Source organism: Gilbertella persicaria (assembly GCF_025201335.1).
Source record: "Gilbertella persicaria strain CBS 190.32 chromosome Unknown B0P05scaffold_3, whole genome shotgun sequence".
NCBI classification, from domain to species: domain Eukaryota; kingdom Fungi; phylum Mucoromycota; class Mucoromycetes; order Mucorales; family Choanephoraceae; genus Gilbertella; species Gilbertella persicaria.
This window is the reverse complement of record NW_026251964.1, coordinates 716,139-743,704: the sequence shown is the minus strand read 5'-3', so window position 1 is coordinate 743,704 and position 27,566 is coordinate 716,139. Positions and strand designations below refer to the sequence as shown.

General features: G+C 38.5%; 14 protein-coding genes across 14 annotated transcripts; 6 read left to right on the top strand and 8 right to left on the bottom strand.

Annotated features, from left to right (window-relative positions):
* Positions 1 to 1,267: 1,267 nt before the first annotated feature.
* B0P05DRAFT_524806 (uncharacterized protein) lies at positions 1,268 to 2,708 on the bottom strand. Its single transcript, XM_051576245.1, has one exon. It carries the CDS (start codon positions 2,657 to 2,659, stop codon positions 1,343 to 1,345), a length of 1,317 nt encoding a protein of 438 aa, XP_051439220.1. The 5' UTR covers positions 2,660 to 2,708; the 3' UTR covers positions 1,268 to 1,342.
* Positions 2,709 to 3,378: 670 nt separating this feature from the next.
* Positions 3,379 to 3,991, top strand: B0P05DRAFT_583381 (uncharacterized protein; the record flags this gene model as incomplete). The annotated part of the gene is made up of 3 exons (XM_051582245.1): positions 3,379 to 3,669; positions 3,720 to 3,824; positions 3,872 to 3,991. 3 exons carry the CDS (start codon positions 3,379 to 3,381, stop codon positions 3,989 to 3,991), a joined length of 516 nt encoding a protein of 171 aa, XP_051439219.1.
* A 157-nt stretch (positions 3,992 to 4,148) lies between these two features.
* On the top strand, positions 4,149 to 5,211 carry B0P05DRAFT_524795 (PQ loop repeat-domain-containing protein). The gene is made up of 5 exons (XM_051576244.1): positions 4,149 to 4,238; positions 4,284 to 4,410; positions 4,468 to 4,890; positions 4,936 to 5,028; positions 5,086 to 5,211. The coding sequence occupies exons 1-5, from the start codon at positions 4,168 to 4,170 to the stop codon at positions 5,140 to 5,142; spliced, it is 771 nt and encodes a 256-aa protein (XP_051439218.1). The 5' UTR covers positions 4,149 to 4,167; the 3' UTR covers positions 5,143 to 5,211.
* A 47-nt stretch (positions 5,212 to 5,258) lies between these two features.
* B0P05DRAFT_568314 (topoisomerase II-associated protein PAT1-domain-containing protein) lies at positions 5,259 to 7,944 on the bottom strand (the record flags this gene model as incomplete). The annotated part of the gene is made up of 7 exons (XM_051581189.1): positions 5,259 to 5,397; positions 5,452 to 6,752; positions 6,808 to 7,268; positions 7,321 to 7,381; positions 7,426 to 7,499; positions 7,564 to 7,665; positions 7,731 to 7,944. The coding sequence occupies 7 exons, from the start codon at positions 7,942 to 7,944 to the stop codon at positions 5,259 to 5,261; spliced, it is 2,352 nt and encodes a 783-aa protein (XP_051439217.1).
* Positions 7,945 to 8,152: 208 nt separating this feature from the next.
* Positions 8,153 to 9,511, bottom strand: B0P05DRAFT_524787 (uncharacterized protein). Its single transcript, XM_051576243.1, has 7 exons — positions 9,145 to 9,511; positions 9,059 to 9,066; positions 8,788 to 9,016; positions 8,619 to 8,736; positions 8,414 to 8,570; positions 8,308 to 8,346; positions 8,153 to 8,266 (listed from the first exon to the last, which is right to left on the bottom strand). The coding sequence occupies exons 1-7, from the start codon at positions 9,487 to 9,489 to the stop codon at positions 8,182 to 8,184; spliced, it is 981 nt and encodes a 326-aa protein (XP_051439216.1). The 5' UTR covers positions 9,490 to 9,511; the 3' UTR covers positions 8,153 to 8,181.
* Positions 9,512 to 9,528: 17 nt separating this feature from the next.
* On the bottom strand, positions 9,529 to 10,342 carry B0P05DRAFT_524785 (ribosomal protein L6e-domain-containing protein). Its single transcript, XM_051576242.1, has 2 exons — positions 9,864 to 10,342; positions 9,529 to 9,812 (listed from the first exon to the last, which is right to left on the bottom strand). The coding sequence occupies exons 1-2, from the start codon at positions 10,335 to 10,337 to the stop codon at positions 9,582 to 9,584; spliced, it is 705 nt and encodes a 234-aa protein (XP_051439215.1). The 5' UTR covers positions 10,338 to 10,342; the 3' UTR covers positions 9,529 to 9,581.
* A 402-nt stretch (positions 10,343 to 10,744) lies between these two features.
* Positions 10,745 to 11,200, top strand: B0P05DRAFT_524782 (uncharacterized protein). Its single transcript, XM_051576241.1, has one exon. The coding sequence runs from the start codon at positions 10,925 to 10,927 to the stop codon at positions 11,147 to 11,149; it is 225 nt and encodes a 74-aa protein (XP_051439214.1). The 5' UTR covers positions 10,745 to 10,924; the 3' UTR covers positions 11,150 to 11,200.
* On the bottom strand, positions 11,170 to 12,657 carry B0P05DRAFT_174399 (phosphatase 2C-like domain-containing protein). Its single transcript, XM_051573143.1, has 6 exons — positions 12,338 to 12,657; positions 12,196 to 12,276; positions 12,018 to 12,149; positions 11,879 to 11,958; positions 11,696 to 11,837; positions 11,170 to 11,624 (listed from the first exon to the last, which is right to left on the bottom strand). The coding sequence occupies exons 1-6, from the start codon at positions 12,438 to 12,440 to the stop codon at positions 11,191 to 11,193; spliced, it is 972 nt and encodes a 323-aa protein (XP_051439213.1). The 5' UTR covers positions 12,441 to 12,657; the 3' UTR covers positions 11,170 to 11,190.
* A 1,151-nt stretch (positions 12,658 to 13,808) lies between these two features.
* Positions 13,809 to 14,195, top strand: B0P05DRAFT_577086 (SCP2 sterol-binding domain-containing protein; the record flags this gene model as incomplete). The annotated part of the gene is made up of 1 exon (XM_051581758.1): positions 13,809 to 14,195. The coding sequence occupies one exon, from the start codon at positions 13,809 to 13,811 to the stop codon at positions 14,193 to 14,195; it is 387 nt and encodes a 128-aa protein (XP_051439212.1).
* Positions 14,196 to 14,272: 77 nt separating this feature from the next.
* On the bottom strand, positions 14,273 to 15,940 carry B0P05DRAFT_524770 (pyridoxal phosphate-dependent transferase). The gene is made up of 4 exons (XM_051576240.1): positions 15,615 to 15,940; positions 14,978 to 15,573; positions 14,516 to 14,934; positions 14,273 to 14,463 (listed from the first exon to the last, which is right to left on the bottom strand). Exons 1-3 carry the CDS (start codon positions 15,807 to 15,809, stop codon positions 14,535 to 14,537), a joined length of 1,191 nt encoding a protein of 396 aa, XP_051439211.1. The 5' UTR covers positions 15,810 to 15,940; the 3' UTR covers positions 14,273 to 14,463; positions 14,516 to 14,534.
* Positions 15,941 to 16,359: 419 nt separating this feature from the next.
* B0P05DRAFT_524764 (PQ loop repeat-domain-containing protein) lies at positions 16,360 to 17,525 on the top strand. The gene is made up of 4 exons (XM_051576239.1): positions 16,360 to 16,431; positions 16,477 to 16,571; positions 16,627 to 16,700; positions 16,749 to 17,525. Exons 1-4 carry the CDS (start codon positions 16,375 to 16,377, stop codon positions 17,468 to 17,470), a joined length of 948 nt encoding a protein of 315 aa, XP_051439210.1. The 5' UTR covers positions 16,360 to 16,374; the 3' UTR covers positions 17,471 to 17,525.
* A 59-nt stretch (positions 17,526 to 17,584) lies between these two features.
* On the bottom strand, positions 17,585 to 18,863 carry B0P05DRAFT_462093 (putative septin; the record flags this gene model as incomplete). The annotated part of the gene is made up of 3 exons (XM_051574103.1): positions 17,585 to 18,278; positions 18,326 to 18,542; positions 18,626 to 18,863. 3 exons carry the CDS (start codon positions 18,861 to 18,863, stop codon positions 17,585 to 17,587), a joined length of 1,149 nt encoding a protein of 382 aa, XP_051439209.1.
* A 2,330-nt stretch (positions 18,864 to 21,193) lies between these two features.
* Positions 21,194 to 22,046, bottom strand: B0P05DRAFT_524750 (tyrosine phosphatase-like protein). The gene is made up of 4 exons (XM_051576238.1): positions 22,018 to 22,046; positions 21,763 to 21,971; positions 21,347 to 21,716; positions 21,194 to 21,302 (listed from the first exon to the last, which is right to left on the bottom strand). The coding sequence occupies exons 1-4, from the start codon at positions 22,025 to 22,027 to the stop codon at positions 21,226 to 21,228; spliced, it is 666 nt and encodes a 221-aa protein (XP_051439208.1). The 5' UTR covers positions 22,028 to 22,046; the 3' UTR covers positions 21,194 to 21,225.
* A 227-nt stretch (positions 22,047 to 22,273) lies between these two features.
* B0P05DRAFT_461777 (uncharacterized protein) lies at positions 22,274 to 27,388 on the top strand (the record flags this gene model as incomplete). The annotated part of the gene is made up of 4 exons (XM_051574090.1): positions 22,274 to 22,458; positions 22,508 to 22,667; positions 22,729 to 27,221; positions 27,274 to 27,388. 4 exons carry the CDS (start codon positions 22,274 to 22,276, stop codon positions 27,386 to 27,388), a joined length of 4,953 nt encoding a protein of 1,650 aa, XP_051439207.1.
* Positions 27,389 to 27,566: the final 178 nt, after the last annotated feature.

The following is a 27,566-nucleotide window of genomic DNA, read 5'->3' as shown; positions in this document are numbered from 1 at the left end:
CAAAAGGTAATTTTACCTTCTTCTATTGGCAGCAATGAGTATCGTTCGCAAGTATGGAAAACTAGACCTCTTTGTTACTTTTACTTGCAATCCAGACTGGCCAGAAATTCAACATGAATTGCTTTTCGGTCAAGCTGCCAGTGACAGGCCAGATCTTTGTACCTGTATACTTTAACATGAAGCTCAAGTCTTTGATGAAAGATATTAGGAAGCACAAAGTACTGGGCGAAGTTGTAGCACACATTCATACAATTGGGTTTCAAAAACAAGGACATCCACATGCCCATATTTTACTTATCTTGGTTCCTGAAGACAATATTCGAGAAGAAGATATTGATAAGCTGGTTTTAGTAGAGATTCCAGATCAAGCAATTGATCCTTTTTTGTATGAGACTATAACCAAAATGATGATGTATGGTCCCTGGAGTCTCCTGAAGTCTAATACACAATGTATGAAGGATGAATCATGGTCAGAAAAGTGCCCTAAAAACTTGGATGATACTACCAGTGTTCTGCAAGCCGGCCTAGGTGGATACCCAGAGTATCGCAGAAGAAGAGATAGCAGAAATATCAAAAAGGGAGAGCACGTTTTGGACAACAGATGGGTAGTACCTCACAATAGATATCTCTGTCTGAAATACAATCCCCACATCCATGTTGAGATTTGTGCATCATTTACCTCGATCAAATACGTATACAAATATGTATACAAAGACCACAACAAAGCCTAGGTTGCTATGGATAAAGTCGACAAAGTACAAAAGTTTGTTGATGCTAGATATGTATCTATTACTGAAGCTTGCTGAAGACTTTTTTCTTTTTCTTTGCACAATGAATCCCTAAAGCATCAAAGACTTTCAATTCATTGACCTGATGAGCAGACGGTTTATTTTTATGAAAGTTCTACGGCCGAAGAGATTTGAAGTAAAAGGGAGAAGAAGGCAACATGGATGGCGTAGTTTAAGGCCAATGAAAGATTTGAAAATGTTAGAGAACTTTTGTATATCGAATTTCTGGAAAAGTGTGTTTGGGCAAAGGTTTCCAATGGCCGAGGTACTTTGGAATGGGGTTGGAAGTTGAGATAAAACAAGCTAGACACAACAATTGGAGGTGTCTATGCTATGAGACAGTGAAAAACCTTGTCTTTGTATACTTCTTCATCATGTCCGTAGCGCAAAAAACTTTGATGATTTAAAGACTGTACGTAGTGTTCTGTGTATCGAATGGATTTTTTTTTTAAAAAAGTTGTTTTCATAATGTACTAAATGTTTGATCAAAACAGTGTACAATTGATCATTTGAAAGGTTTATTACATAAAAATAAAATAAAATACATGACATGTTTAACTGGTTGTTCCTCTTCCGCCTGAAGATAAACGAAGGGGAGAGTATGGAATTGATTGCCGAATCCATTCACAACAGTCATTTGGCGTGACCTTTAAGCATGCTTGTGCAATTCTGCTGCTGATTTCAGCATTGACAAGCGGTGATCGATCAATCCCTCCTACTGTCTTTGACCAAAACTTTTCAATTGGATTAGGAAAAGGCAAGACAGTAGGTAAGAAGGCACATTTGTAGCCTCGCTCTTCAATCCTTCTTTTGACCGAAACAGGTTCTTTAACAGAGGCATCATCCATCAACAGATAAAATCCGTTTAATCCGTGTTTATCCAATATATCAAGCACAGTCATCAAATACATAAAGAACTGATCATTTTCAAAAGAGTCCATCAGTGTGCCATCAGGGTGTCTTCTTTCTCCTTGAGTTGTCGTTGTGGTAACAGTAGTAGCTTTTCTTGTTGATACATTAATCACACCTTTCGCTGAAATGGCTCCCAAGATAAAGATACTCACACCACCCATTGAGTTAGTAGGCACAGGAGGTGGAGCAATCACCGCTTCTCCATTTTTCGTTCGATTCTTCCATCCATGATGTCGAGAAGTATGCATGCTATAACTTGCCTCACCAACAAACACACAGTTTTTTTCAAAGTCCATGTCTTTACTTGCTAACCAGGTTTCAATAGCAGCAAGCAAATCAGCATCATTGCGACTCTCTGGTGGAGTATGTAGGCGTTTAAGACTGATGGCACATTTGGCTTTCATGTGTCTATGTAAAGCAGAAGAAGAGACTTCTAAATCAGGAAACTCTCTTCGAAGAGCGTCTCGGATATGAATCAATGCACCATCTTTTTTTTCGTTATCAATGTAGTTGATGATGAATTTCGTATGCTCTTCTTTTAATTTAGACATGGCGCCTTCAGCTGGACCTCGCTTATTCCTTACAGGTGTCACTCCACCCGTATTCCACATCTTTCTGTATCGATAAGCTGTGTTGATCGTGATATTCAATTTCTTTGCAGCCTCTTTGACAGACATGCCTTCGGTGATCAGATTGATGTATTCGCTGATTTGGTGATCATCGTATTTTTTGTATTCGCAGTTTCGCTTGTTTGTCGTTTTACGTGTGGACTTACTTGTGCCTTGATTATCTTCTCCGTTTGAAACTAGTTTGTTGGGTTGATGACGAATAATGTTGATCTCTGGTCTTGGTACATGCTTGACTTCCGTAACAACAGGATTAGAAGGAAAAGACAAAGTAGGCGTGTTTGCCAATAAATTGGATGCCAATTGAGAGCTTTCTACAACTTCGTTAGACATGCTTCTTGCTTAAACGTTATTTTTCTTTCTTTTTAGAATAAAAGAGAAGCTACAATGTAAAAAATGAAAAAATTGAACCTGCTTCCTATTGAACAACAAGTCACAGCCCATCTAGGATGCTTTCACATTTATTGAAAAAGGTTTCCTTTTCGGGCGAGTTCAAAGCCAATATTATGCAGATCACTATAGAACACTCTCCTCTTTTCAAATGTATTCAGTTGGATTCATATTGGTATTTTTGTTCTCTTTTGCGATTTTCCTGTTTTTTTTTCTTTTGAAAAAAAGAAAGATGAACAAATGTTATTTGAAATCTATTGATAAGATATCAGAAGCTTAGTTTTTTGTTTGTATAGCATTGAATTTCGCCTTGTTCGAAAAAGCATTTATCAAGAAACATAGACGATACAAAAGGTGCTCTCCATATGATCTGTATGCGCATTGTTTCTTATTTCTTCAAAGTTCCCTTGGAGTAAGTATAGTACTATGAACAATGTCAATAGATGCATGACAAGATGGAGTCTCATCGCCATCAAGGGAAGGTTATAGCCAACTGGGTCTTGCTGCTTAGAGTGACGTAGTTTCGCAACAAACTCCGCGCCGCAATTCCAGCTTGTGTTGCGGGGGGAGGCTGTTCTATTTTTTTTTTTTAGCTGGGTGTTGAATTTTTCCTTGCTAAAAAAAAAAAACTTCCCCTTCTCTCTTTGTTCATATTATTAAACATGGCTTCTCCTGTTCGTGCCGCTGCTATCAACTGGGCCAAGTTGAGCGTCAGCCTTCCCCAAGAAACTGTTGCTTCTCTTCAAGCTTTCCGTAAGCGCAATGACGAAGTGAAGCGTGTTCTTGCTGAATTGAAGGAACAATCCACCACTGTCGATTTCTCTCAATACCGCAAGGTTCTTAAGAACCAAGCTATTGTCGACCAAGCCGAAAAGGCTGTTGGCGGTTTCAAGCCCGTTGCTTACAACTTGGATGCTCAATTAAACGCCATCAACCAATTCGAAACCAAGGCTGTAAGTTGATAGTGTCAGCCAACGTAATGTATATTTATGATGATGTGTAGGTTTCCAAGGCTCAAAAGACTGTTCAACAAATCGAACACGAACTCAAGGACCTTCACGCTACTCTCAGCAACATTGAAGGTTCTCGCCCTATTGAACAACTTACTGTACGTAATGATGATTTCTTGGATATTGTCACTCATGTGTTGTGTAGGTTGATGATATTATTGTTGCCAAGCCTGAAATCACCAAGAACATTGAAGAAAGCCTCAAGAAGGGTCAATTCTCTGTTCCCGGTTACAAGGAAAAGTTCGGCGATATTTCTTACTTCTAAGGTGTTTCTATTTGAAACTGTTCACTTTAAAATACATAAAACATTTATATATATTTTCTCCAAAAAAAAAAAAAAAAAACAGTGGCTGGGCTTTGAAACGATCACTTTTTTTTTAGACAGTTTTTTTTTTTTTTTATTTGTTTTTCTTTTCTTCTCCTTTTTGTTTCTCTTTTAGAATGGATCCTACATTCGCTTCTTCAGTAGCAGGATATTTGTCTATTTTATGTTGGTTAATTGTCTTTACACCGTAAATAATGCAATATGAGACTTCATGATTGACATTGATTATTAGACAATTGTGGGAAAATTATAGACGTAAAAGCGGAGAAGGTCTCTCGATGACTTTTCTCGTAGTCTGGTTAGCTGGAGATGTATTTAACTTGCTTGGTGTGATCATGCAAGATTTATTGGTGACCATGGTAAAACACTTTAAAAAAAAAAAGAAGGGGGATTGTATGTTTATTTGTTTATTTTAGTTTGTATTGGCCTTGTACTATACCATTGCTGATATGGGATTGATATGGCAAGTGATTTATTATAGACGTAGATTAGAAGAAGAAGAAGTGATGGCTCAAGAAACCAGTCCATTGCTTGCTAGTACCAGCCATGTTTTAGATCAAAAGAAAGCAAGACATACATCCTTATTGAATATCATGTCGGCTATTTCGATTGTGCTGGTCACTATCATCTCTTGTTATGCATATTATCGTACTCATGATAACCAAGATAAACTAGAAGGCTTCCAATGGTTGCCTCAGTTGATGGGATGGTCTAGTGCTATTTTATATGTGGGCAGTCGTGTCCCGCAAATATTAAAGAACTATAGAAACAAGAGTACAGAAGGACTTAGTTTTGGCATGTTTTTATGTGCTGTCATGGGCAATGTGTTCTTTACTTCTGTAAGTTGTACAAGAACCAAGATTTGAATGCTGATGTCTATATAGTCTATCTTTTTAAAATCAACCGAATTAGACTATATCATTGTCAATCTTTCTTGGATTGTTGGTAGTTGTGGCACACTTGTGTTTGACTTTATTGTAAGTAAATTAGTTTGTTTGTTCCTACCTGTAACTTCCCCCCTTTTTTTTTGGTAGATCTTTCTTCAGTTCTTTGTATATGATGATAGAAAACAAATCAAAGTCATTGTCTAAGTTTATACCAATTGAAATAATAATAATAATAACAATAATAATAATAATAAAAAGAGATTGTACATACTATTTTTTTTTTGTTGGTTTATTATGAAGATGACATACAAAATGAAAATTTACAGAGGAACAGAGACCTGTGAAGCATCCAAACCCAAAGCATGCAAGAACAAGTTCACATTAGAAATACGATGAGTCGCTTGATCAAGAGGAAGTCGATTTCTCTTTGCAAGTACAATATTATCCATGACACGATCCCTATATAACATTGATAATTTAAGCAAACCATTGGATCTCATCCATTCTGCTTACCTGACTTCAGTCACTAAAATATGTTGTTGATCCATAGAAGCACCCACAGCCATGGCAGCCAAGAATTGCCATACATACATATCATCCACAGCAAGTGATAATTGCATCATGGGCGTATTTGGGTTAAGAGGAACCAAATAGTACAAGGAAGGGAATATAGAGAGATAACGACCTTTGAGTCCATTAAACAGATGACCATAGAGTTCTTGCCAACGGTTCATTTCTTCAGGTGTAGGAGGGGGCAATCCTTGCAACGAACCACCTCCTTGCTTCAAAATTTCAGCGCGCGATAAAAGCATGGTCAAGAAAGCCAAACCAGGCTTGGTCTGAGCAACCAATCCAATATCGTTCTTCTCCAAAAACAACTGAAGTAGACCCACGACAATACGAAGAGGAGCATCTGTAATGAATCCCAACAGATGAGGAGCCGTGGCATTCATGAAGAGTTCAACTTCATCAAACAACACAAACAGTTGCTTCTTGGCTTCGTCCACATTGGCAACGGTTGTGCCGGGATAAATCACATGGCGACAGACTTGAAGCTTTGAGAAATTGGCCATCAAGACAGTCAAGAGAGCCAGGTTTTGATCATGGCTCAATTGACGGACGATACGAGGAATCAGTTTCTTACCCTTGGCTGTCGAGAGTAAAGAGATCAAGAAGGAAGATTCAGCATGTTCAGTCAAACGCAAAGTCTTCCAAAGCTTTTCAACCTTGGCAGCGTACTTTTGATTGAATGCTTCCATCGCGTCCTTTTCGTTTTCTTCGTCCTTGGGAACACCTTGACGACGCATTTCTTCTATCTCGAGCACAATGGTGTACATGTCCTCTGTGATCTTGAGGACTTGTCGTCTATCATACGCCGTGAATGATTTAGGGTGGGTTGGGCTTGTTTCCGTCTTGGGCATATGGGGTTCATTATTGTTGGTGGCTGAAGGAACTTGCAAGACTTGACGAGGATTACGCACCGTAAGCGAAGTGATTTTACCTAAAGCACCTTCCAAGGACACTTGTGTCTGCTTAGGACGACGCTTGGCATCATTCACAATACGTTGCAATTGCTGTTGCATGCGTTGCATCATGTTCTCTTCACGTCGACCACGTCCAGTACGACCAGGTTCATTCGTGGCATTGTTGAGAGGAATGTTGGTCTGCAAAGGCATACCAGGACGTTGACGAAGGGTCGTATAGACCTGATAATAGAAATCATCAGCATAAGGATCACCACTCGCAAGTTGAGAGAGTTGAATACGATTCACAACATCTTTATCATGTTGCGTCATAAGGCCATCGTATTGAGACTGATAGAACGGGTCAATACGCGCGTGTTTTTTTCTTTTTTCTATGATGGCTTACCTTGCGATGCAATTCTCTACGCTTTAATTCTCTAGCCATAGAAAGTTGTTGTTCTTTCAATTCTTGCTGTTGTTTCATAGCTAATAGTTGCATTGGATCAGGTTGCGTAGGATAACCAAAGGGTTGTTGAGGTTGTTGCTGAGGGGGTGGGGGTGGTGGCTGTTGTTGACGAGACATGGCACCAGCAGCAAGAGCAGCTTCCAACTCGGCCAAACTCAATGTCTTGCCATTGGGGGATCCATGGTTGACACGATAACGGTTAGCAGCTTGTTGTCTTTGAATGTCTGCTTCAATATCTTCCAAAGTGACAGGACGACGTTGTTGTTGTTGCTGTTGTTGTTGTGATGGATATCCAGTGGATGTCGTAGGAGACATGAAAGGAGGCTGTTGCTGTTGTTGAGGTTGAGGACGCATGGCCTGTCTATTAGCAGTAGAGAAAGGAGACAAACTATGTTGACTGCCTGTGATTGATGTTAGTATCCTTATAGACAAGATGGTCAAGATCATTTTTACCAGGTGAAAGTCCACCACCAAAGTTACCCCAAATCGATTTAGCACTTGCCATAGGAGAAGCCTAATATGTTGAGTATATATCAATATATATATATTTATTCTTACCTCTCCGAAACTTCTACCAATACCAGACGAAGTTTGGCGTACTGGGGTACTAGCCCAAGGATTACGAAATCCACCTTTTGAATATTAGTATATACATATATATATATACTCTCACTATGCCCATCTATGTTGTTTTACCTTGAGGTTCTTCATGATGCTTTCGTTTTACAAAAAATGCTTCTTCCTCGGGAATGTTGGCTTGAAAACGTTGCGTATTACCAGAGAAATCAAAATCTTGGTCTATAAAGTCGCGTATATATATATATATATTTTAGAACCGCAGCAATAGTATCCTATTCACTTACCAATAGGTGCGTCACCAAAGGTCAACATGTTATTATCGTCACCTTCTTCAATAAGTTGATCACCAAGACCATCATCTTCTTCTGTTTCTCCTTGGTCATTCACCTCATATTGATGACGCAAATCCGCAAAATCGTAAACATCATCTGTATGATCATATGATTGAGTATGTTCAACACCTTTATCTGTTTTGCCTTGTTCAGTTAGTGCACGCATCTCGTCCTCACTTAAAGGCGGCAGATTGGTATTGAAACTATTTGATATTATGAGTCTGTTATTGACTCTCTCTCTCTTTTTTTTTTTTTTTTTACCCAAAAAAAGAGTCGCCCATGGATTATGATAGTATTCTTATTCCTTTTTATTTTAGCGTGTATGTTGTATATATAAATAAAAGAGAGAAAAAAAGAAAAAAAAAAAAGAAAAAGAGAGAGAGAGAGCGAAAAAAAAATTTATTTATTTATTTATTATTTTTTGAATATCCTCTGCCAACATACGGTGTACATGAAAAGTAGGATGTAAATCATTCAACCAAAAATACCTAACAAGAGTCAATATCAAGTTCAATACATTATAGCTTACTCTTCAATAGGCTTGCATTCCCTTTCGATTGGATGTTCCCTACATTCACGATAAGCCCATACATTCGTGTATGAATAATGAGTTTTTTTTTTTTTTTTTTTGTTACCAGTCTGGACAAAAAGAATCAATATTTGTGATATTGTATTTATCTGGATTGTCTAAAAGGGTATGAAAGAGTCCCCAAGCATCATATTCTATCCATGACATATGAGGATGTGTCTTTCTTAAGCTGTGGATCATCCTTGTCAGCTTATGATTGAATTCTGTTTTATGTGTTAATTATCCCAATGCATGACATAGTATATATATACCTAATACACGCTTGTGAATGCGTTGTTTATGGAGAGTATGATACCAGAGTGGTGCACGGTCAATAGGGGGTACATTGATAAACATAAACTGTCTTTCTCCTTGTTGAATCAACTGCTCCTATAATAGACACACATGAATGCACATATAACATATAAAATAGTGACATACAACAAGGTACGCATATCTGTTCATGATACGCACATCAAGATCTGTGGTATCTTCCCAATCATAAGTCAAGTCAATATCATTGATACCCACCCAGAATGTGACAAGTGTAGACTGGGCTGTGCGCTTCTTGTTTCCATACACCTTTTGAATGATGGAAGCCGTTCTCTCATTGGGTGATACAAACAATCGAGGATACAATGCTTGTACCTGAATACGCATGTCTGTGACTCTGTTCTGGTGAATCTCTTTGGCTCTATGATTTCATACCTACGTGGATGTCTAATTAAAAAAAAAAAAAGGTAGGGGAAGAGGGTATATGATTAGCTTAAGTGGTTTAGGAATATGCCTTCGTTTAACCTGGTTCACGAGATGGTTACTGACAGGTGCTGAATTATAAGCAAAATTCCAACTGATCCATTCTGTGGTATCTGTAAGATAGACAACCCAATTGGGTCCGCCTGCTGAGGTACAGTTTCTACAGGCATAAGTAAGAGAATCCATATCTAAATAACGCGTTGTATATGAATCACCAAAAGAGATAATCGTATTGATCTTGTTATAGTCAAATCGATTGAAGCCCATAAAAAAAATCAGTAATAACAAAAGAACAATACAACCCACTCGCCTCATTGTTTGTTTGCTAGTCAACAAAGGCTGCTTCACTGCATTCTTTTCAAATAGAAAACGACTTTGCCACCACATTGTGTGTGTGTGTGTGTGTGTGAAAGAGAGAAAAGTAAATTTAATCAAATGATACTCGAAAATTTTATTTTGAAGAAAATAAAAAAAACAGCTTAGAACTTCAAGTTGTGAGGGAATTGACCCTTGGTCAATCCAAAAGTAGAAGCCAAGTATTGACGGAGGAAAGGAGTCTTGGCAACAACTTCGAGGATAGCCTTGTCAACAGCCTTTTGATCGGCAGCCTTGGATTCAGGGAAAGCAGCCTTCTTTTGTTCACCTTCGAGGAAGGCCTTGTCAGCCTTAGCAGCCTTCTTGAAGTAAGCATCGTTGATCTTTTCATCAACCTATATGAATTTTTTTTTAGTATTCATGCAAACCCTAACATATTCATTTACCTTGATGGCAGAGACATCAATGTGGGTGGAAGTAGCGATAACGTAGGCTTGGTTGACACGTCTCAAGGGAACACCGTTGACCTTGAAAGGACCAGTGACAAGCAAAAGACCAGAGTCGAGTTGCTTCAAGACAACAACACGCTTACCTCTGTGACGACCGGCCAAAAGGATGACAACGGTACCAGGAGTGATGCTCTTACGGAGAGCAGTCTTCTTGGCAGTCTTACGGGTAACCTTGGGTTGAGGAACATCTTCAGCGGGGTAGAAGCGAGAAGCCTTTTGGGCAGGGACAGTACGCTTACCACCGTTCTTGGCACCCTTTACTTCAACAGTCTTTTCAGCAACGGTTTGCTTGGCAGGAGCAGCAACAGCAGTTTGCTTGCGCTTGTATTGAGCCTTCTTGGAGTAGGCAACAGAGCGAGAGTAGCGGGAAACGCCGGGAGCAATGAAGCTATTTCTAGGAGCGTGAGGCATTGTAGCTATCAATTAAGTTAGTATCTTTTGTCTGTTTATAACAGAGAAAGAGAGAGAGAGAGAGTAGAAAGAGTGCAGAAAGCATGGTGTACGATGAAAGGTTTTTTTTTTGCTGTGTGTTGTTCATCGTTTTAATACTGTTGTTGCAACCTGCGCCAAGCACACTGTGATATCTCTTGTTGTTGCTTTATAGCATGGACGAATCAGGATCGAAGCTCAAAATGAGGTATATCGAGCTGGCTATTTTTTTTGGAGCTGTTATTATTTCTAGTCTATCGTATAAGGATGATTGAATGGACATCATCCATCCATGGTGAATCCATCTTCTTGTTCTTTCTACACTCTTTCTTCTCTCCTTCCTCGCTTTGTTTATAAGACTGGTGATGGTATTACCTTTGGCTATAACGAAAAAGAGGGTGTTCAATGATTCACTTGCCTTTGATCTATATCAGCCATAGGTGAGCCCGGCAAAAAAGAGTGCCGGAGTTTCAACATCCATTCTCGGATTGAATAGGTGACTGCATAATTCAGAATTAACCAACAATTTTTAATAGTGAACATTAGTGTTCATTCACGTATTGTTCAAGATGGAAGGTCATTATTCTCATATACACTGGACCAAGAATCGTTTCTTGATCAAAGACGAACAATGGGCGAATGGACTCAAGTCTGATGAGACTATTCGACTACCAAGTAACTTTGACCCTAGTCATCTTGCAGAAACAAACTTGAACATGAGAGATTTGATCAGAGATAAAAAACCACCTCAAAGACAAAAATACACTTGGAAAGCTGATCCTATGGACCCTTAACTATACCCTCCTCCTTCATTATATTAAAAAATAAACATGTATTAAACAACTTTAGAACTATTGGTATCTATATCATTGCCTAATGCGTCTTTTTTAGGAGTAGCACGACTTGCCATCCATTCGTACCATTCTTCTTCTGTCTTGCCATTCAAGATGGCAACAATAATCACAGACATATTGTCGCAACCTACACCACCTCCATCACTGTCTGGTGCAAGACAATGGTCCATCATTTGCTCACATATTTCATCTAATTTCATTTTCTGTGCAAGATGTTGATGGACAAAATCGACGACAAGTTGGTTTGTCAAGCAATCCCAAATACCATCGCACGCTAACACTACAAATTCGTCTTCTTCTGTCACGGTGTGTTCAATCACATCTGGATAACAAGTGACGGCTTGTTCTTCAGGAGACAAGGTCGAGTTTTGTTTAAATTCAAAATCACCAATAGCACGAGAAAGTGCAAGGTTACCTTGGAAGGAGAGAGAGAGAAAAAAAAAAAGATACTGGTAAATATGTCATAGAAGAACAGTGGAGGCTTACCATTTACTCGGCCAAACTCTACAAAGCCGCCTGCATTAATAATACGTTGATTTTCTTTAGCATCGCCAGGCTTGTGATCATACGATAATGGTTTGCTTTTACCAGCAGTACTGATAATACATCGAGAATCACCTGCATTGGCCTAAACAAGTAAGTTATGTTGATATGGCAAGAGCAACTTACCACAACAATTGATTTCTGATCAGGTGCAAAAAGAGCAGTAACTGCTGTACATCCAGAAGGATCATACGTGAAATTTTGATCTATGCAACAACATTGGTTTCAATTCTCTCCCCCCTTTCTCTCTTTCTGTATTCGTTACCTTCCATCAATTCCTTGTCAAGCTGAAGATAGGCTTCAACCATGGCCTTGGCATAGTCCCTTGAATCAAAATGAGATGACTCCAATACGCGTTGATGGAGTGTTTGTCCTGTATATTGAGCCACTGTTGAACCTATTTCCAAATTATGAATCATACGATCATGTCCATCATGAATTACCTCCATGTCCATCATAAACACCAAAGAAGCACGCGTTTGTGCCGTTCAAATCAAGTTCAGCACAATGTGCATCTTCCATAGCTTACATGGTTGAGTATGTCATATATATATATATATATATATAAATAAGCCTATAACTTACTGAGTCTCCATCCTTGCATACAAGAAAGACTGTACAACAGATGCTTGTTCTTTCCTTCATGTGTTGTCTTCTCAACAATAGGTTCAGAAAGTGTTTGTCCCATATCTGTTGACTGAAAGAAAGAAAGAAAAAAAAAACCAGAGATGAAGGCTGTCTTTTATTTTTCATACCCAACTGATTCAACATGAAACCACTCAGTATGAGTCCTTTTTTTTTTTTTTTTAAAAAAAAAGAAGTATACTATCGTATACAGTTCAGACATTGCATACTTTTGATTGTGTTTCTTTTGTATCCTATGAAAAATCTTTTTTTCTTTTTTTTTTTTAAAAAAAAAAACTAGCGTATAGGAACAAAACTAAGAGCATTAAAAATGACCGTCATGCTGTCAAATTTGCTTAGTGGACCATGACATCCTTATGACTCAATCATACCACAATTAACCCAGCCAGTAGATATCACTGCTAGAAATGCATAATTTCAGGACTACAGCTAATTATGAGCCAAACGCTTCTTTTATTTTTTAAAATAAATTAAGAAAGGATACAGTCAATGGCTTAGCATCGTAATCACTACAGAATGAGATGATCCTATAAGATATCGATATATCGACACTATCAAACAACATTATGAAAAGACCAGTCATAGAGTTTGCCGAATTCTTTGGGATCAAAAAACTAGATAGATAAAACTCCGACATTTCCAGACTTTTAAAATCCATTCGTTTCCTAGAACTGGTGGAAGGAGGCTTTATTTCTTTTTGACGTTCTAATCAAAGTTATAGATCCCCATCTTGCTAGTTCAATGATGTAAAGAAAGCAACAAGTTGACTGATATAATGTTGAGTAAATTGACAAAATATGTTTTTCAATTCTTAGATCATAGCAATCAAATCTTATCGCAAAAACTGTAGATAGAGACCATAACTATATGGCGTAGCTTTTGAAACATATTTCTCATATTTAACCGTATCAATAACTTCATTTTTCAGCTTACAAAGTTCCAAAAATACTCATAATCGGAGATTGAATTAAAAGGGTCTCGACTGAACCCTTTTCCTCCAACACGATTTTTGGCTCAAAATCACTCTAAATGATCCATGTATCTTACTTAAACATAATTAATGCATGTTTTCACTTTTGAGGCATGTCTTAATACATCTTGTTCTATCATTGCATGCTAATTTACACAACAAAGCGCAATCATGGCTAAGGGACCAGGCCAACCATTTGCCCTTATGAAACCTATTTCAAATTAAGAAAAACAAACTTTCTATCTCTACCTTGCGCAAAGAACAGACCAACCCACTTTTACTACTTAATTTATTACGCAATTTAAATAGGACAAAAAAGCTATTTTTTTTGTAATACAAACTACCCTTTTTGTATAGATAAAGCTGACAAACAGGGGATTCCAACAGGTGTATATAAATGACCAATACTTTGTGTATTTATTCTCTCTTTATTCTTTTACGATGTCTGATATTGTTGTTCCTGGTTTCAAGAGCTCCGAATTGATCGCTGAACTTAACAAAGCCTTTGAAGACTTTAGTCCTGAAGAAAGAACCAAGTTAATCAAACAAGTCAATGGTGTATTTCAATTTGTGATCAAGAACAAAGAAGGCAAAGAAGAAGTCTTTACTGTAGATGTCAAAAAAGAAGGCAAAGTGGTTCGTGGTAAAGGTATGAAACCCGATGCCGTTCTGTCTCTAAAAGACGCTGATTTTGTTGATTTGGCTACGGGTAAATTAAACGGTCAAAAGGCATACATGAGTGGTAAACTCAAGATTAAGGGGCAAATTATGCTTGCTATGAAGTTAGATAACATATTCAAGACAGTGAATCCTACTGCTAAATTGTAATAATAAATTCCTTTTTCTTTTTTATTCCAGAATTCACTAGAATTCTTTTTGATTGATAGTTCGCATAGAAAAAGAATGTGCAGAATGTCTTTTTATGCTCATGTTGTGATTGGTACATCTTTTCATTTTCTAGAAGACAAACAGAAATTATAAAAATAAACCATGTTTTTTTTATAAATTCTCATTTTATACCTATTCTCCATTCAATTCACCATGAAGCAAGTCAGTCGCCCATATAAATTTTGCCCTACATGTGGTGTCGATGTCTCTATATTCTCCCATGAAAATCATTGTCCACACACAAACGAACTATGACATACATTTTATTCAATAAACAAGTTACACACTTGTGTTGTAAATAGAACTGCTATTCAAAGCATCCACAACGATAGGTTTAGGATCTGCCTTTCGTTTCTCCACTACATCTGAGGCTACTTGAATAAACGTATCCACGGCTTGCTGTGTAATCTGATAATGCATGACAATACGTGTCTTGGTGCCAGGACCTGATCCGATCAAAATATCATGCTGCTTGAGTGCTTTAGCCAAATCATCTACTGTGATGCCTGCATTGGCAGTATCTAAAAAGATCATGTTGGTTTCACAGGGCGTGCTTAAATTCATGCCTAACTCTTGCAACGCTGTAGCCAGTTGCTTTGTCATGTTGTGTGTTTGCTTCATGGTAGGCACAACCGTATCGATACAATGTTTAGCAGCCACAGCCAAAAAACCAGCTTGTCTACAAGAAGATCAGTCTCAGCCTATCTAAACACTTGTCTTACCTCCATCCTCCACCCATCAGCTTTCGGATGTGTCTTGCACGCACAATGTTTTCTTGTGTGCTTGCCATGATGGATCCAATAGGTGCACCTACACCCTTTGACAAGCACACCGAGATTGTATCAAAGTACTGACCATATTCATGCATAGGAATACCCGTCTCTTGACTTGCGTTCCATAATCTAGCCCCATCTAAATGAAGCTTCAGGTCGTTTTGGCGAGCAAAGTCGTGGATTCGCTTCATTTCTTCAACTGGCATGAGTGTACCATTCAGGGTATTTTCAAGGGAAATAACACGGGTGGGTGCAGATGCTAAGGTGTCTGTAATCACATTGTCCATGACATCTTCCAGTGTTAAATGATGACCATTTCTAGGCATGACAGGAGAGACGCTTGCTTGAGAATGGTAAGAAATACCACCACATTCATATACAAATACATGGGCACGAGCATCACACAAGACAGAGTGAGGTGGCTGTGTTAATAAGACACGAAGGGCAAGTTGGTTTGTCATGCAACCTGTAGCGCAGAACAAGGCAGCCTCTTTACCCAGTAGTTTAGCAACGTATTTTTCCAGGTCATTGACAGAAGTGCTTGCCTATAGCTTGTCAATACATATTAAGTCATGATACGGCTTACATTAAACACATCATCACCACGGTGGGCTAATTTCATCATATCAAACATATCATCAGTAGGTTCAGTAGCAGTGTCACTTGTTAAATCAAAAAATTGCGGTTGTTTGGTCATGTTTACAGTGGAGAAAAATCGAGCGGGATAAAAATCAGGTCGAACAAATAAACGTCTAGCAGAGAAAAGACGAGTAGAAAGCATTTTATAAATGTTGAAAGAAAAAATGAGAGAGAAAAGCTACTAAGCAGTGTAACAATTATAAATCCCAGGGACCGCCGTATTCCCACGAGATGTTGTCAAAAATGTCTTTTTCTTCTTTGATAAGCTTTTCTTTATCATTTACTCTGTTTTTTTAACCGAAAAATCGGCCTAAAGAAACAGTTTAAAAAGAAATTTCAAATGCAAGTCCTTTGACCGTATCTCAAGATGCTTCTATTGTATGTTCCTGTTTGTCTAAAATAAAGAGTATTTAGGAATACGTCACTGACATTTGCTTTGTATATCAAGATGATTATGCAGAGTGATAGAAAATAGAAATTTTCTTCCAAAAAAGAAACGGTGATCAATCACGAGTGAGTTCCAAATCCGTCAAGGGGCATCTTGATGAATGGAGCTACATTAGACTTCATCAAATTTAAGTTTCCTTTTATAGCAAGAAAGATCAGATGTATGGTTTTGGTTCAATGACCGCATTCCTTCTGTATAAATAAGAACAAAAGGAGGTTTTTTTATTGTTTTTTATTTTAGTTCATTTTTTTTTTTTGTTATGGAGACTACTTGTCCTGTTTTAAGTGATGGTACATTAGCCATTCACTGGATCTTTGTATGTAATAAACATATAAACAATAACATACTGACAATGTCATAGAATATTTTTGGTCAATGTGTTTATGGATGGCAAGAATCAATTAGTTTATTGTTTGGCTATCTTTCTATTTTTTGTTGGCTCAATGCACAAATGCCGTATGTATTGTGTGTGATCATATCATATAGAGTCATTAATCGTCTTATTTTATAGTCAAGTGATCAAAAACTACAGATTGCGTGATGCAGAAGGCCTTAGTTTTACTTTCCTGACTGTCTGGTTAGCGGGTAAGTTTTGTCTGATTGTTAGTTTAAGTATTGATCATTCTGACTTAGGTGATGTTGCCAATTTCATCGGTTGCATTATTACCGGCCAACTTCCTTTTCAACTTTATCTATCCATTTATTATACCATTATCGATACTATCTTATGCTTCCAATGGCTTTATTATGTTAAATACACTGACAATCGCCTTCGCCGTTGGTTTGATGGTCAAGATGAAATCAAGCCTACACCAACACCTCCTGTAGACAACGTCATTGGTGAACGCATTTATACTACCTATAGTACAGGTGGTGGAAAAGAAATCAACGAGCAATCTTCTCTTTTAGGTTCTTCACCTCAACCCAAGAAATATGTCACCATGATGCTCTTTTTTGGCTTCCTAACGCTCAATGGCTTCACTTCCGATGCTAGTCTGACGACACAAGATATGATGATCACATCTCACCATGAAGACAAGACTATCTGGGTAGGCCGTTTTTTTGCCTGGCTCTGTACTTTTCTCTACCTTTCATCTCGTTTACCTCAAATCTATCAAAACTTTCGTCGTCGCTCTGTAGAAGGATTGTCGATGGCTTTATTCTTTTTTGCTGCCATGGGAAATTTGACCTATGTACTCGGTGTCTTTACCAATCCTCATGCTACTCGTGCTACTATGTTAGAAGCTGTTCCCTTTCTTATCGGTAGTGCAGGCACACTTATCTTTGATGCTACTATTTTTGGTCAATATGCTATGTTTAACAAGAACAGACCTCACCAAGAAACACCTGTTTAGAGATATACCCCCATTCCTCCTTATTTTTTTGTACATACACACCTTATATATACCATTTTGATCATAATAAATATTGACTTTATAATAAATAAATTAAGTAAAATAGTAATGAAATTATCTTCTCATGGTGCCACCATTTTTGTGATACAAAGCTTCCAGCTCTTGTTCAAGTGCCTTGATTTGTGCATGTCGCATTTCCAAATCCTTGTTGAGACGATCACGTTCAGAAACTAGTTGAGCTTCCCATTGGCGGAAACGGTTCTCTTCTTTCTTGACTTGTTCTGTGAATTCCTTTCGAAGGTTTTCTTCTTTTTCTCGGTGCTTGGGATTCTCTACCTTGACCACCTTGCTTTCACCAAATTTACGTGTAGCCATTTCATTCAGACGATAATTCTCATAATGAACAGACTCTGTAGTCTCAATCAAATCAGACATATGTGAACGAACCAACAAGTGTCTCAGTTTCTTAAAATCACAATGAGCTTCATTCTCTACTTCAGCCACACCCCAAGAATAGGCACGGCCCTTGACTGTACGACCGTCGGGTGTCTGAACGTTTTCAAGTGAGCCAATGATAGAGAATGGCATAGCAGCTGTGATATCACGGTTCAGGTTGGTTACATCTTCGTCTTCACTTTCTACAGGGCATTGGTAGACTTTGATGTGATGGGCTTCAATGTCTTGACGTACACGTTCTTTAAAGGCAGCCAAGTCTTTGGGTGTCAATGTGTCTGCTTTGGCTACCACAGGAATCAGGTTGACACGAGAACCGAGTCTTTTCATCATTTCAATGTCTAAAGGCTTCAATCTGGTTTCAATATAAGTCAATGAGATCCCAATTGAGTTTTCAAATACCTATGACCTGTAGGACGAATAAAGTATAGACATGCATGGACTCGCATATCAATCTTGTTCTTTCTATCTGGCTGTTGTTCTTGACGCATGAAACTTTCATGTTGATCGTCAATGAATTCTGAAATAGGAACCCAGCTATTATGGCTATTGACATAATCACCAAAACCAGGTGTGTCTATAATAGATAGTTTGACTTTAAACATTTTCTCTTCGATTTCTATTGTTGCGTGAGTCTTAAATTCTGTAGATCTGCCTTTTTTTTTTTTTTTTTTTTTTTTTTTTTTTTTTTTTTTTTTTTACCTGTCTTTGTAATTTCAATTTCGACAGTTCTGTCTAATTGTTTTGTATGTCTAATCGATTGATCTTTGGGTTCCTTTAAAGTGGTTGTAAAGAGTGTGTTGACAAACGTTGTTTTCCCGAGACCAGACTCACCACAGACCATGATAGTGAAGTCACAGCCTTGGTTGGTCACGATCTTGTGTCTTTGGTTAGGGAGATGAGCAATACCTATGCCAGAAGAAGAGACTGAAATAGCCATTCTATAAAAATAAAGGAAAGGAAGCGAGAAGAAAATGAAGGAAAAAAAAAGATTATTTAAAGAATCAGTTGTTATTGGATAAAATAATATCATGTAACACATAAAGCACCAGGGCAAAACCAAGTCCCATTGTTCGTACACTTATTTGAATAGATAGATTTTATTTACAAATAAATAAATATACAGGAGTTATGACTTTTATGTTTCGAGTGCAGCTTTTAAGGGTCATTTGGCCTTGGTGTATAATGCGACATTCTAATTTAGAAATACTCCACAGGGATTGGTTATATACAGCGCCATTTCTTCTTCTTTTTTTTTAGTAAAGAGAAGTTGAGATAAGATCCTTTTGAATAAAGTCATCTGTGTTGTTATAGGATAGTCCAAAGCAAGTCAATGCACTACTACTTGCTGTTGAAAGTGGTATATGGATAGCTTTCGTTGTTTGAGTAGCCCTAACAAGTTCTTCAGATGAATCTTCCAAAGAAAGCCGACCTTGTTGTTGTACTGGGCGTTGAATACTTGTGTTTCGATAAGCAGAAAATAATCTTGATAGCATAGTAAAAAAAAAATAAGAGAAGTAAAGAAACTGAAATATACAAGAACCTGAGCTGATTTTTATACCCGATTGATAAAAAGTCACACCACTTGATATACTTTTAGGCGTAAATAGTGCATTTTTCGTATTTGTTTTGTCAGCATACCACGTACTTCTTTTTCTGCTTCAACAAACTATTGCGTTCAACAGCCATCATAAAGTAAGACTATAGAAAAAAATACGGGGTCAATGTAACACATGTACGTATGAATAATCATCTTATTTTTTTTTTGTACAGTCAGCTCATAGAATTGAATCAAGTTCTGATTGGACAATGGATGATTTTTCTTTATTTAGTAAGTTCATTATGCTGTTTGCTTTCTTTCTTTCTTTTCTTTAACATCCATATGCCGTCTAAAAGAGAAGGATCTGTTATCGATGAAGACGCTTCATCTATACTCCAAACGCAAGAATTGGATCAACAACCTCAGGAACAACATGAAGAGGAAGGAGTAAGTTACACAGCATATGATTGGTGATGGCTAGTATTAGTAATATACTCTCTAGTTATTTTACACAGAAGTAGATGAACTTCAGATGCATGGCATTGGTGTAGCTGACATTCAAAAACTAAAGGCTGCAGGTGTATGCACAGTCAGAGTAAATAGCAAGCATATTAGCATACAGACTTATGTCTTGGCTTAGGGAGTTCAGATGATGACAAAGAAAGCATTGCTCAAGATCAAAGGCTTATCCGAAACAAAAGTAGACAAGATCAAAGAAGCAGCTATTAAAAGCCAAGTAAAATAGTTTCGTTTTATTGTCTTATGCTCATGCTCTGTCTATAGGGACCTGGATTTGTCTCAGCAAAACAAATTGCTGTTCAAAGAGAAAAAGTGGTCAAAATCTCTACTGGTAGTAAACAACTGGATGCCCTTCTTGGAGGTATGTGCGTGCTTTACGATAAGTTACTTGCTCAATCCTTAACTAGGTGGTATACAAACCATGTCATTGACTGAAGTATTTGGTGAATACAGAACAGGAAAGACTCAATTGGCTCATACATTGTGTGTGCAAGTTCAACTGTCTCCTGAAGAAGGCGGTGCCAGTAGCAAAGCAGCCTATATTGATACAGAAGGTACTTTTAGACCTGATCGTATCATGTCCATTGCAGATCGATTTGGTGTAGACCCAGATATTGTACTTGATAACATTGTAGTTGCTCGCGCTTGGAATAGCGATCAGCAAATGGATCTCATTTCTGAACTTGCTGCTCATTTCGCTGAACAAAAAGGTGCTTATCGTCTCTTGGTCATTGACTCCATTATCTCTCTCTTTCGCTGCGATTATTCTGGTCGTGGTGAATTAGCTGATCGACAACAGAAACTCAACCAAATGTTGAGTCGATTGACAAAGATTTCTGAAGAATACAATGTTGCTGTCTTCTTGACGAATCAAGTCTCTTCTGATCCAGGAGGTAATGCAACGCAAGAATATCGCACGCTTATCGTCTTATGTAGCTGGCATGACATTTGTTGCTGATCCAAAAAAGCCTGTAGGTGGACATGTATTGGTAAGTCAATTGGATTCAATAACACACATAGCTTATCAATTGATATTAGGCCCATGCGTAAGTGAATCATAAAGAAAATGTATGCTCATTCGATCATAGATCATCTACACGTATCTACTTGAGAAAAGGCAGAGGCGAAGAAAGAGTAGCCAAATTATTTGACTCCCCTGATATGCCAGAAAGTGAAGCCTCTTATTCTATCAGCATAGGTGGTATTATTGACATTTCTTTTTAAATAAACTCTATTTTTTCTTTTATTGCTTCTTTTTTGTATCACCTCTCATGTATTTCTTACGTTGTACCAACATGTGAGAGAACAAGACAGGGAAACCTACTCTTTTGTTAAAACAAGACTAAAATTCAATCAGACTCTACCTGGGATATAAATAAGAGCAACAGCAATCAATCCATAAAAGTACAATGTATCAATAGCCTTGGCATAAGGCAAAGCTTGATAAACCATCATCATTTCAGAAAAAACACCCAAAGGATACAAGATAAAGAAAAAATTATAACGAGCCCAAGAAACAAAACCAGGAACACCACCACTTAAATGGAAAGTGTAGAAAGAATAACGTACGAGTTCAGCAATGGACCAAGCAATAACCATGGTTGTGAAAGACCAATGGGTATGAATCTCGGGCACAATATAGTTTACGCCCCATACCAAAAATAACCGGGATGCAACTTGCATAGCAGTAGTCATCACTGGTGCTCTAACCCAACCCAACAAAGAATGAAGAACCTACAATAGAGGGTGAACATGTTGCTCTCGTCTTTGTTGAACCTACTTCAAACAAAGCAGCCGTTTGAACATAAGACAATGCTGGCCAAACAACATCAAAAACAGTCGTATAATCTCCTTGGGTATTGTAGAGTTGAGTAAGTGTTAATAATAAAATCCAACCCCAACCGCCGAAAGAGACCTGATTGTAAGAAAGAAGATACCACTCTTTCATGTTCTTGGGTCCTGGAAGAGCAGTACTTGTTTGCGCTTCAGCTAGAGTTCTACATGAATAATGCTATCCAGTCGAGTCAACACATACCTTTGGCCATATTTTTTTATTTGAGAAAGAAAAACCACCAATTGTTGGGTTGTGATTAACCCCTCATCTATATAAGCCTTTGTCAAATCGCCGCCTAAATGCTTACCTAAGGACATTGGGTTCAGTGGCTTTGGACCGAGAAACAGAAAAGAAGACTGCTTTTCTACTTTTTTTTTTAAAGCTGAGCTATACATGAAAAAAGAAGTGCTTTTTTTTTCTTTAGTCTTTTCACTAGACAGAAAACCTTTCTATTAATATGAACATTTCAGTTCCTATTGGTACTGAGGTTGACTCAGTATCTTTCTCTTTTTATGAGCCCAATGAAATAAGAAAGATTTCTGTCAAGCAAATTGTTAACCCTGTACTTTTTGACACTTTGGGTCACCCTACTAAAGGTGGTCTTTACGATCCCGCCCTCGGTCCTTATCAAAAGACACAAATGTAATACACGTCAAAACACCATACAAAGCTCATGCAATTTTTTTTATAGTTGTGCTACTTGTTCTCAAGATCACTTTAACTGTCCCGGTCACTATGGTCATATTGAAGTGCCTATTCCCGCTTATAATCCCATGTTTTTCGACAACCTTTATGCTGTTCTTCGTGCCAAGTGTGTCTATTGTCACCATTTCCGTATTTCCCGCGCAGTGGTAATGATGATGATACATCGAGCATAATTCAGTGACTGATATATATATATATAATGTATAGATGAAGCGCTTTTCAGGTCAATTGAAATTATTACAACATGGTCTTATTCGTGAAGCTCAAGCTTTGGAAGAAGTCTATTTCGACCAAAAAAAGATCAAGAAGGAAAAAGAAGACGAAACTTTGGAAGATAAAATGGAAGAAGACAGTCTTTTAATCGCCAGTGCTGATGAATACATTGATTATATTGAAACTTTTGTTAAAAACTCATTAGCCGATGAAGAAGCTCGCCGATTCGCAGCCAACCATTACAAGATCACTGTGATTAATGAAGTGCGCAAGAAGATCATGGCTGACTTCATGAGACTTTGTCTTCACACCAAGAAATGTCTTAATTGTCAAGGTATTTCTCCTCCTATTCGTCGCGATGGTGCTGCCAAACTTTTCCAACTTCAACTCAGCAAAAAGGAACAAGCTCATATGGACCGCATTAAGAACAACCTTGGATTTGATGATGAAGTGAAGGGTTTCAACAGCAATGGCCAGCGTTTCATGACGCCTTATGAAGTTCGCAAGCAAGTTCAGGCTTTGTTTGAAAAGGAAGGTGAAGTAACTACTTTGTTATACGGTGCTCGTGATCCTCGTGTCCCTTCTTTTATCAAGAAAGCCACTTATCATATGTTCTTTATTGAAACTTTGGCTGTTGCACCTACTCGTTTCCGTCCTCCTTCTGTCATGGGTGATAAAATCTTTGAATCTCCTCAAAATGAACTTTTGTCTGCTATCTTGAAAGGTAGTCACCTTGTGCGCGACTTTTCTGAAGAACTTCAAAAGGCTTCTGAAGAAGATTCCGCTGACAAGAATAAGATTGAGCGTATCCGTAACAACTTTGTTGAAGCTATCATTAACCTTCAACATGCTGTCAACTCTTTTATTGATTCCACAAAGAACCCTACTCAAGTGGCTCAAGGTAAAACCAATCCTCCTGGTATTCGTCAAGCATTAGAAAAGAAGGAAGGTTTATTCAGAAAGCACATGATGGGTAAGCGTGTTAACTATGCTGCTCGTTCCGTTATTTCGCCCGATCCTTTTATTGAAACATCAGAGATTGGTATTCCTCCTGTCTTTGCCACCAAGTTGACATACCCTGAGCCTGTTACTCCTCATAATTTTAAGGAAATGAGACAAGCTGTTATCAATGGTCCCAACAAATGGCCTGGTGCTACTCATGTTCAAAATGAAGATCAATCCATTGATGTACTTGCAGATTTGAGTATCGAATCCCGTATTGCTCTTGCCAACTCTCTCTTGGCTCCTCAAAGCTCTACTACTACTCAAACTGGCAACAACCCTTATCCTACTCGTACTCAAACAGTCAACAAGAAGGTCTTCCGTCACTTGCGTAATGGTGATATGCTTTTGCTTAACCGTCAACCTACACTTCACAAGCCCTCCATCATGGCTCACAAGGCTCGTGTCTTGCCTGGTGAAAAGACAATTCGTATGCACTATGCCAATTGTAACACTTATAACGCTGATTTTGATGGTGATGAGATGAACATTCACTTTCCTCAAAACGAAATTGCTCGTGCTGAAGCTTCTTTCATCGCCAACACCGATAACCAATACTTGGTTCCTACCAGTGGTGACCCTCTCCGTGGTCTTATCCAAGATAGTGTTGATTCTGGTGTATGGATGAGTTGTCGTGATACTTTCTTTACAAGAGATGAATACCAACAACTTTTGTATGGTTCTCTTCGTCCTGAAATTGATGGTACAGGTGGTGGTAAGATTCAAACTTTGCCTCCTATTATCCTTAAGCCTCAACCTTTATGGACTGGTAAGCAAGTTCTCTCTACTATCTTGAAGAACTTGACTTGGGGTAGTGCTCAACTCAACATGACTTCTAAGAGTAAGGTCCCTGCTCGTTTTTGGGGCCCTAATGCCAAGGAAGAAGAAATTGTAAATGTAATGGATGGTGAATTATTGCATGGTATTTTAGATAAGTCTCAATTTGGTGCTTCTTCTTTTGGTCTTGTGCACTCTATCTATGAAATCTATGGTCCTGAAAAAGCTGGTATGCTTCTGAGTATTTTGGGTCGTCTCTTTATCAAGTTCATTCAATCCCATGGTTTTACCTGTCGTATGGATGATTTGATCTTGACAAAGGAAGGTGATAAATGGCGTCGTGATTTGCTTGATGGCGGCAAGGGCCTTGGTGATGAAGCTCATTTGGAATTCCTTGGTTTGGCTGATACTGCTAAAACTGCCAACCCTTCTGTTCTCGCTAAAGAATTTAAACTCCGTATGAACGAAGTCATCCGTGATGATAACAAATTAGCTGGTTTGGATAACGCTATGAAGGCCAAGGTCAACAAATTGACTTCTTCAATCACACAAACCTGTCTTCCCAACGGTCTCTTCCGTCCCTTTCCTAAGAACGACATGCAAATGATGACTGTTTCTGGTGCCAAGGGTTCTAACGTCAATGCTACCCAAATCTCTTGTTTGCTTGGTCAACAAGAACTTGAAGGCCGTCGTGTACCTCTCATGGTGTCTGGTCGTTCGCTTCCTTCTTTCCGTCCTTTCGATACAAGCGCACGTGCTGGTGGTTTCGTCACCGGTCGTTTCTTAACGGGTATTCGTCCCCAAGAATATTATTTCCATTGTATGGCTGGTCGTGAAGGTTTGATTGATACTGCTGTCAAGACATCTCGTTCCGGTTACTTGCAACGTTGTTTGATCAAGCATCTTGAAGGCTTGCGTGTTCACTATGATCACACTGTGCGTGATTCCGATGGTTCCGTCTTACAATTCCATTACGGTGAAGACTCTTTGGATGTCATCAAAGCCAAACATATCAACCAATTCAGTTTCTCTGCTCATAACTTTGAAGCTCTTTCTCAAAAATACAACCCTAAAGCTGCTCTTGAGTCGCTGGAGACCAAGAAGGGTGAAGATTACGCCAAGAAGGCACTCAAGAAGCCCAACAAGTACGACCCTGCCCTTTCTGTCTACAATCCTGGTACTCACCTTGGTGTTGTTTCTGAGCGTTTCGCCATTGCTATGAAGGATTATATGGAAAAGAACCCTGACAAGATGCCTTTTGAAAAGGATGCTGAGGTCTCCAAGAATACAGCTCGTTATGCTGGTTTGACAAAGAGCAAGTTCAAGGCTTTAATGAACTTGAAGTATCTTCACAGTTTGGTCGAACCTGGTGAAGCTGTTGGTCTTTTAGCTGCTCAATCTGTGGGTGAACCCTCTACTCAAATGACCTTGAACACTTTCCACTTTGCTGGTTATGGTGCTGCTAACGTTACCTTGGGTATTCCTCGTCTTCGTGAAATCATTATGACTGCTGCTCGTAAGATCAAGACACCTACCATGTTGCTGCCTCTTCGCCCTGAGACAAATGCCAAGAAGGCTTCTCAATTCTGTAAGGCTGCCTCTAAATTGACTTTGGCTAAATTGGTGGACGATGTATCTGTCACTGAAAAGACCACTGCCAAGTCTGCTGAAACTAATTACCGTCGTTCCAAGACATATTCTATTCGTCTCAATCTCTTTAATGAAAGTGAATACAAGGAAGAATACCGCGTCTCTGCTAACAAGATTAAGGAAGTGTTATCTTCTACATTCTTGAGAGATTTGGAAGAATTGATCCGTAAAGATCTTAAGGATACCAAGAAGGTGGATGATATTAGCAAGGCTCACAAGATGAGTGGTCTTTCTGACGATGATGCTAACGAAAACCTCGGCGAAGCTGCTGCTAGAGATGGCTATGACTCTGATGCTGATAATGGAGATGATGCTAAGGTTTCTCGTACAACTGCTAGAAACAAGCAACAAGCCACTTATGACGAAGCTGACGAAGACGAAGTTGTCCCCGAAGAAGCTGATAAGTCCCTTGAAGATGAAGAAGCAGAGTTTGAAGAATCTGTTTTGGCAGGTGAAGACGATGATGAAGAAGAAAAGCCCAAGAAGTCTTCAAAGAACAAGGACCTTGAGCAAAGTATCATTCAAAAGAGCAAATACACCAAGAAATTCATCTTCGATGATGTGAATGGTGCTTTCTGTCAAATCGACATGGAGTTCCCTGCTGATACCAAGAAGATTTTGATGGTTGGTTTGGTCGAAGAAGCCTGTTCTCGTACTGTTGTTCATGAAATTAAGGGTATTCAAACCTGTTTCGAATACGTTAACCCTACAGAGAACGATACATCCAAGCGTCTTCAAACTGAAGGTGTTAACTTAAGAGGAATGTGGCCCTACTCTGACTTGATTGATGTGAACTTCATTGACACTAACGACATTGCTGCTATCTTAAACACGTATGGTGTTGAAGCTGCCAGAAATGCTATCATTAAGGAAGTCGCTGCTGTCTTTGGTGTTTATGGTATTAAGGTGGATCGCCGCCACTTGACTTTGATTGCTGATTACATGACCTTTGAAGGTGGTTACAAGCCATTCTCTCGTATCGGTATTGGCTCCAATGTCGCACCTTTCCTCAAGATGAGTTTCGAATCTACATGTAAATTCTTGACTGAAGCTACTCTGTAAGTTTGAATCGTAATAGCTGTAACAATCCTTACTAACTCATTTCTATAGTCACGGTGATTATGATACACTTGATTCACCATCATCACGTATTGTTGTTGGCCGTGTTGTTGAAGGTGGTACTGGTTCATTCGACCTACTTCAACCCCTTACCTCCGAAGCTTAATTTGCATTCACAACCAATCTCTTTATTACCTAATCACCTCATTTTTATATAAACTCGCAACTTTTCCATTTTTCGTAAACCAAAATAAATTCTTGCATAAAGTTTTAGATGTATGCAACTGTAAAATACATTTTTTTTTTTTGTGGAGCTCATTATAATGTATAACCTAACTTGCCAT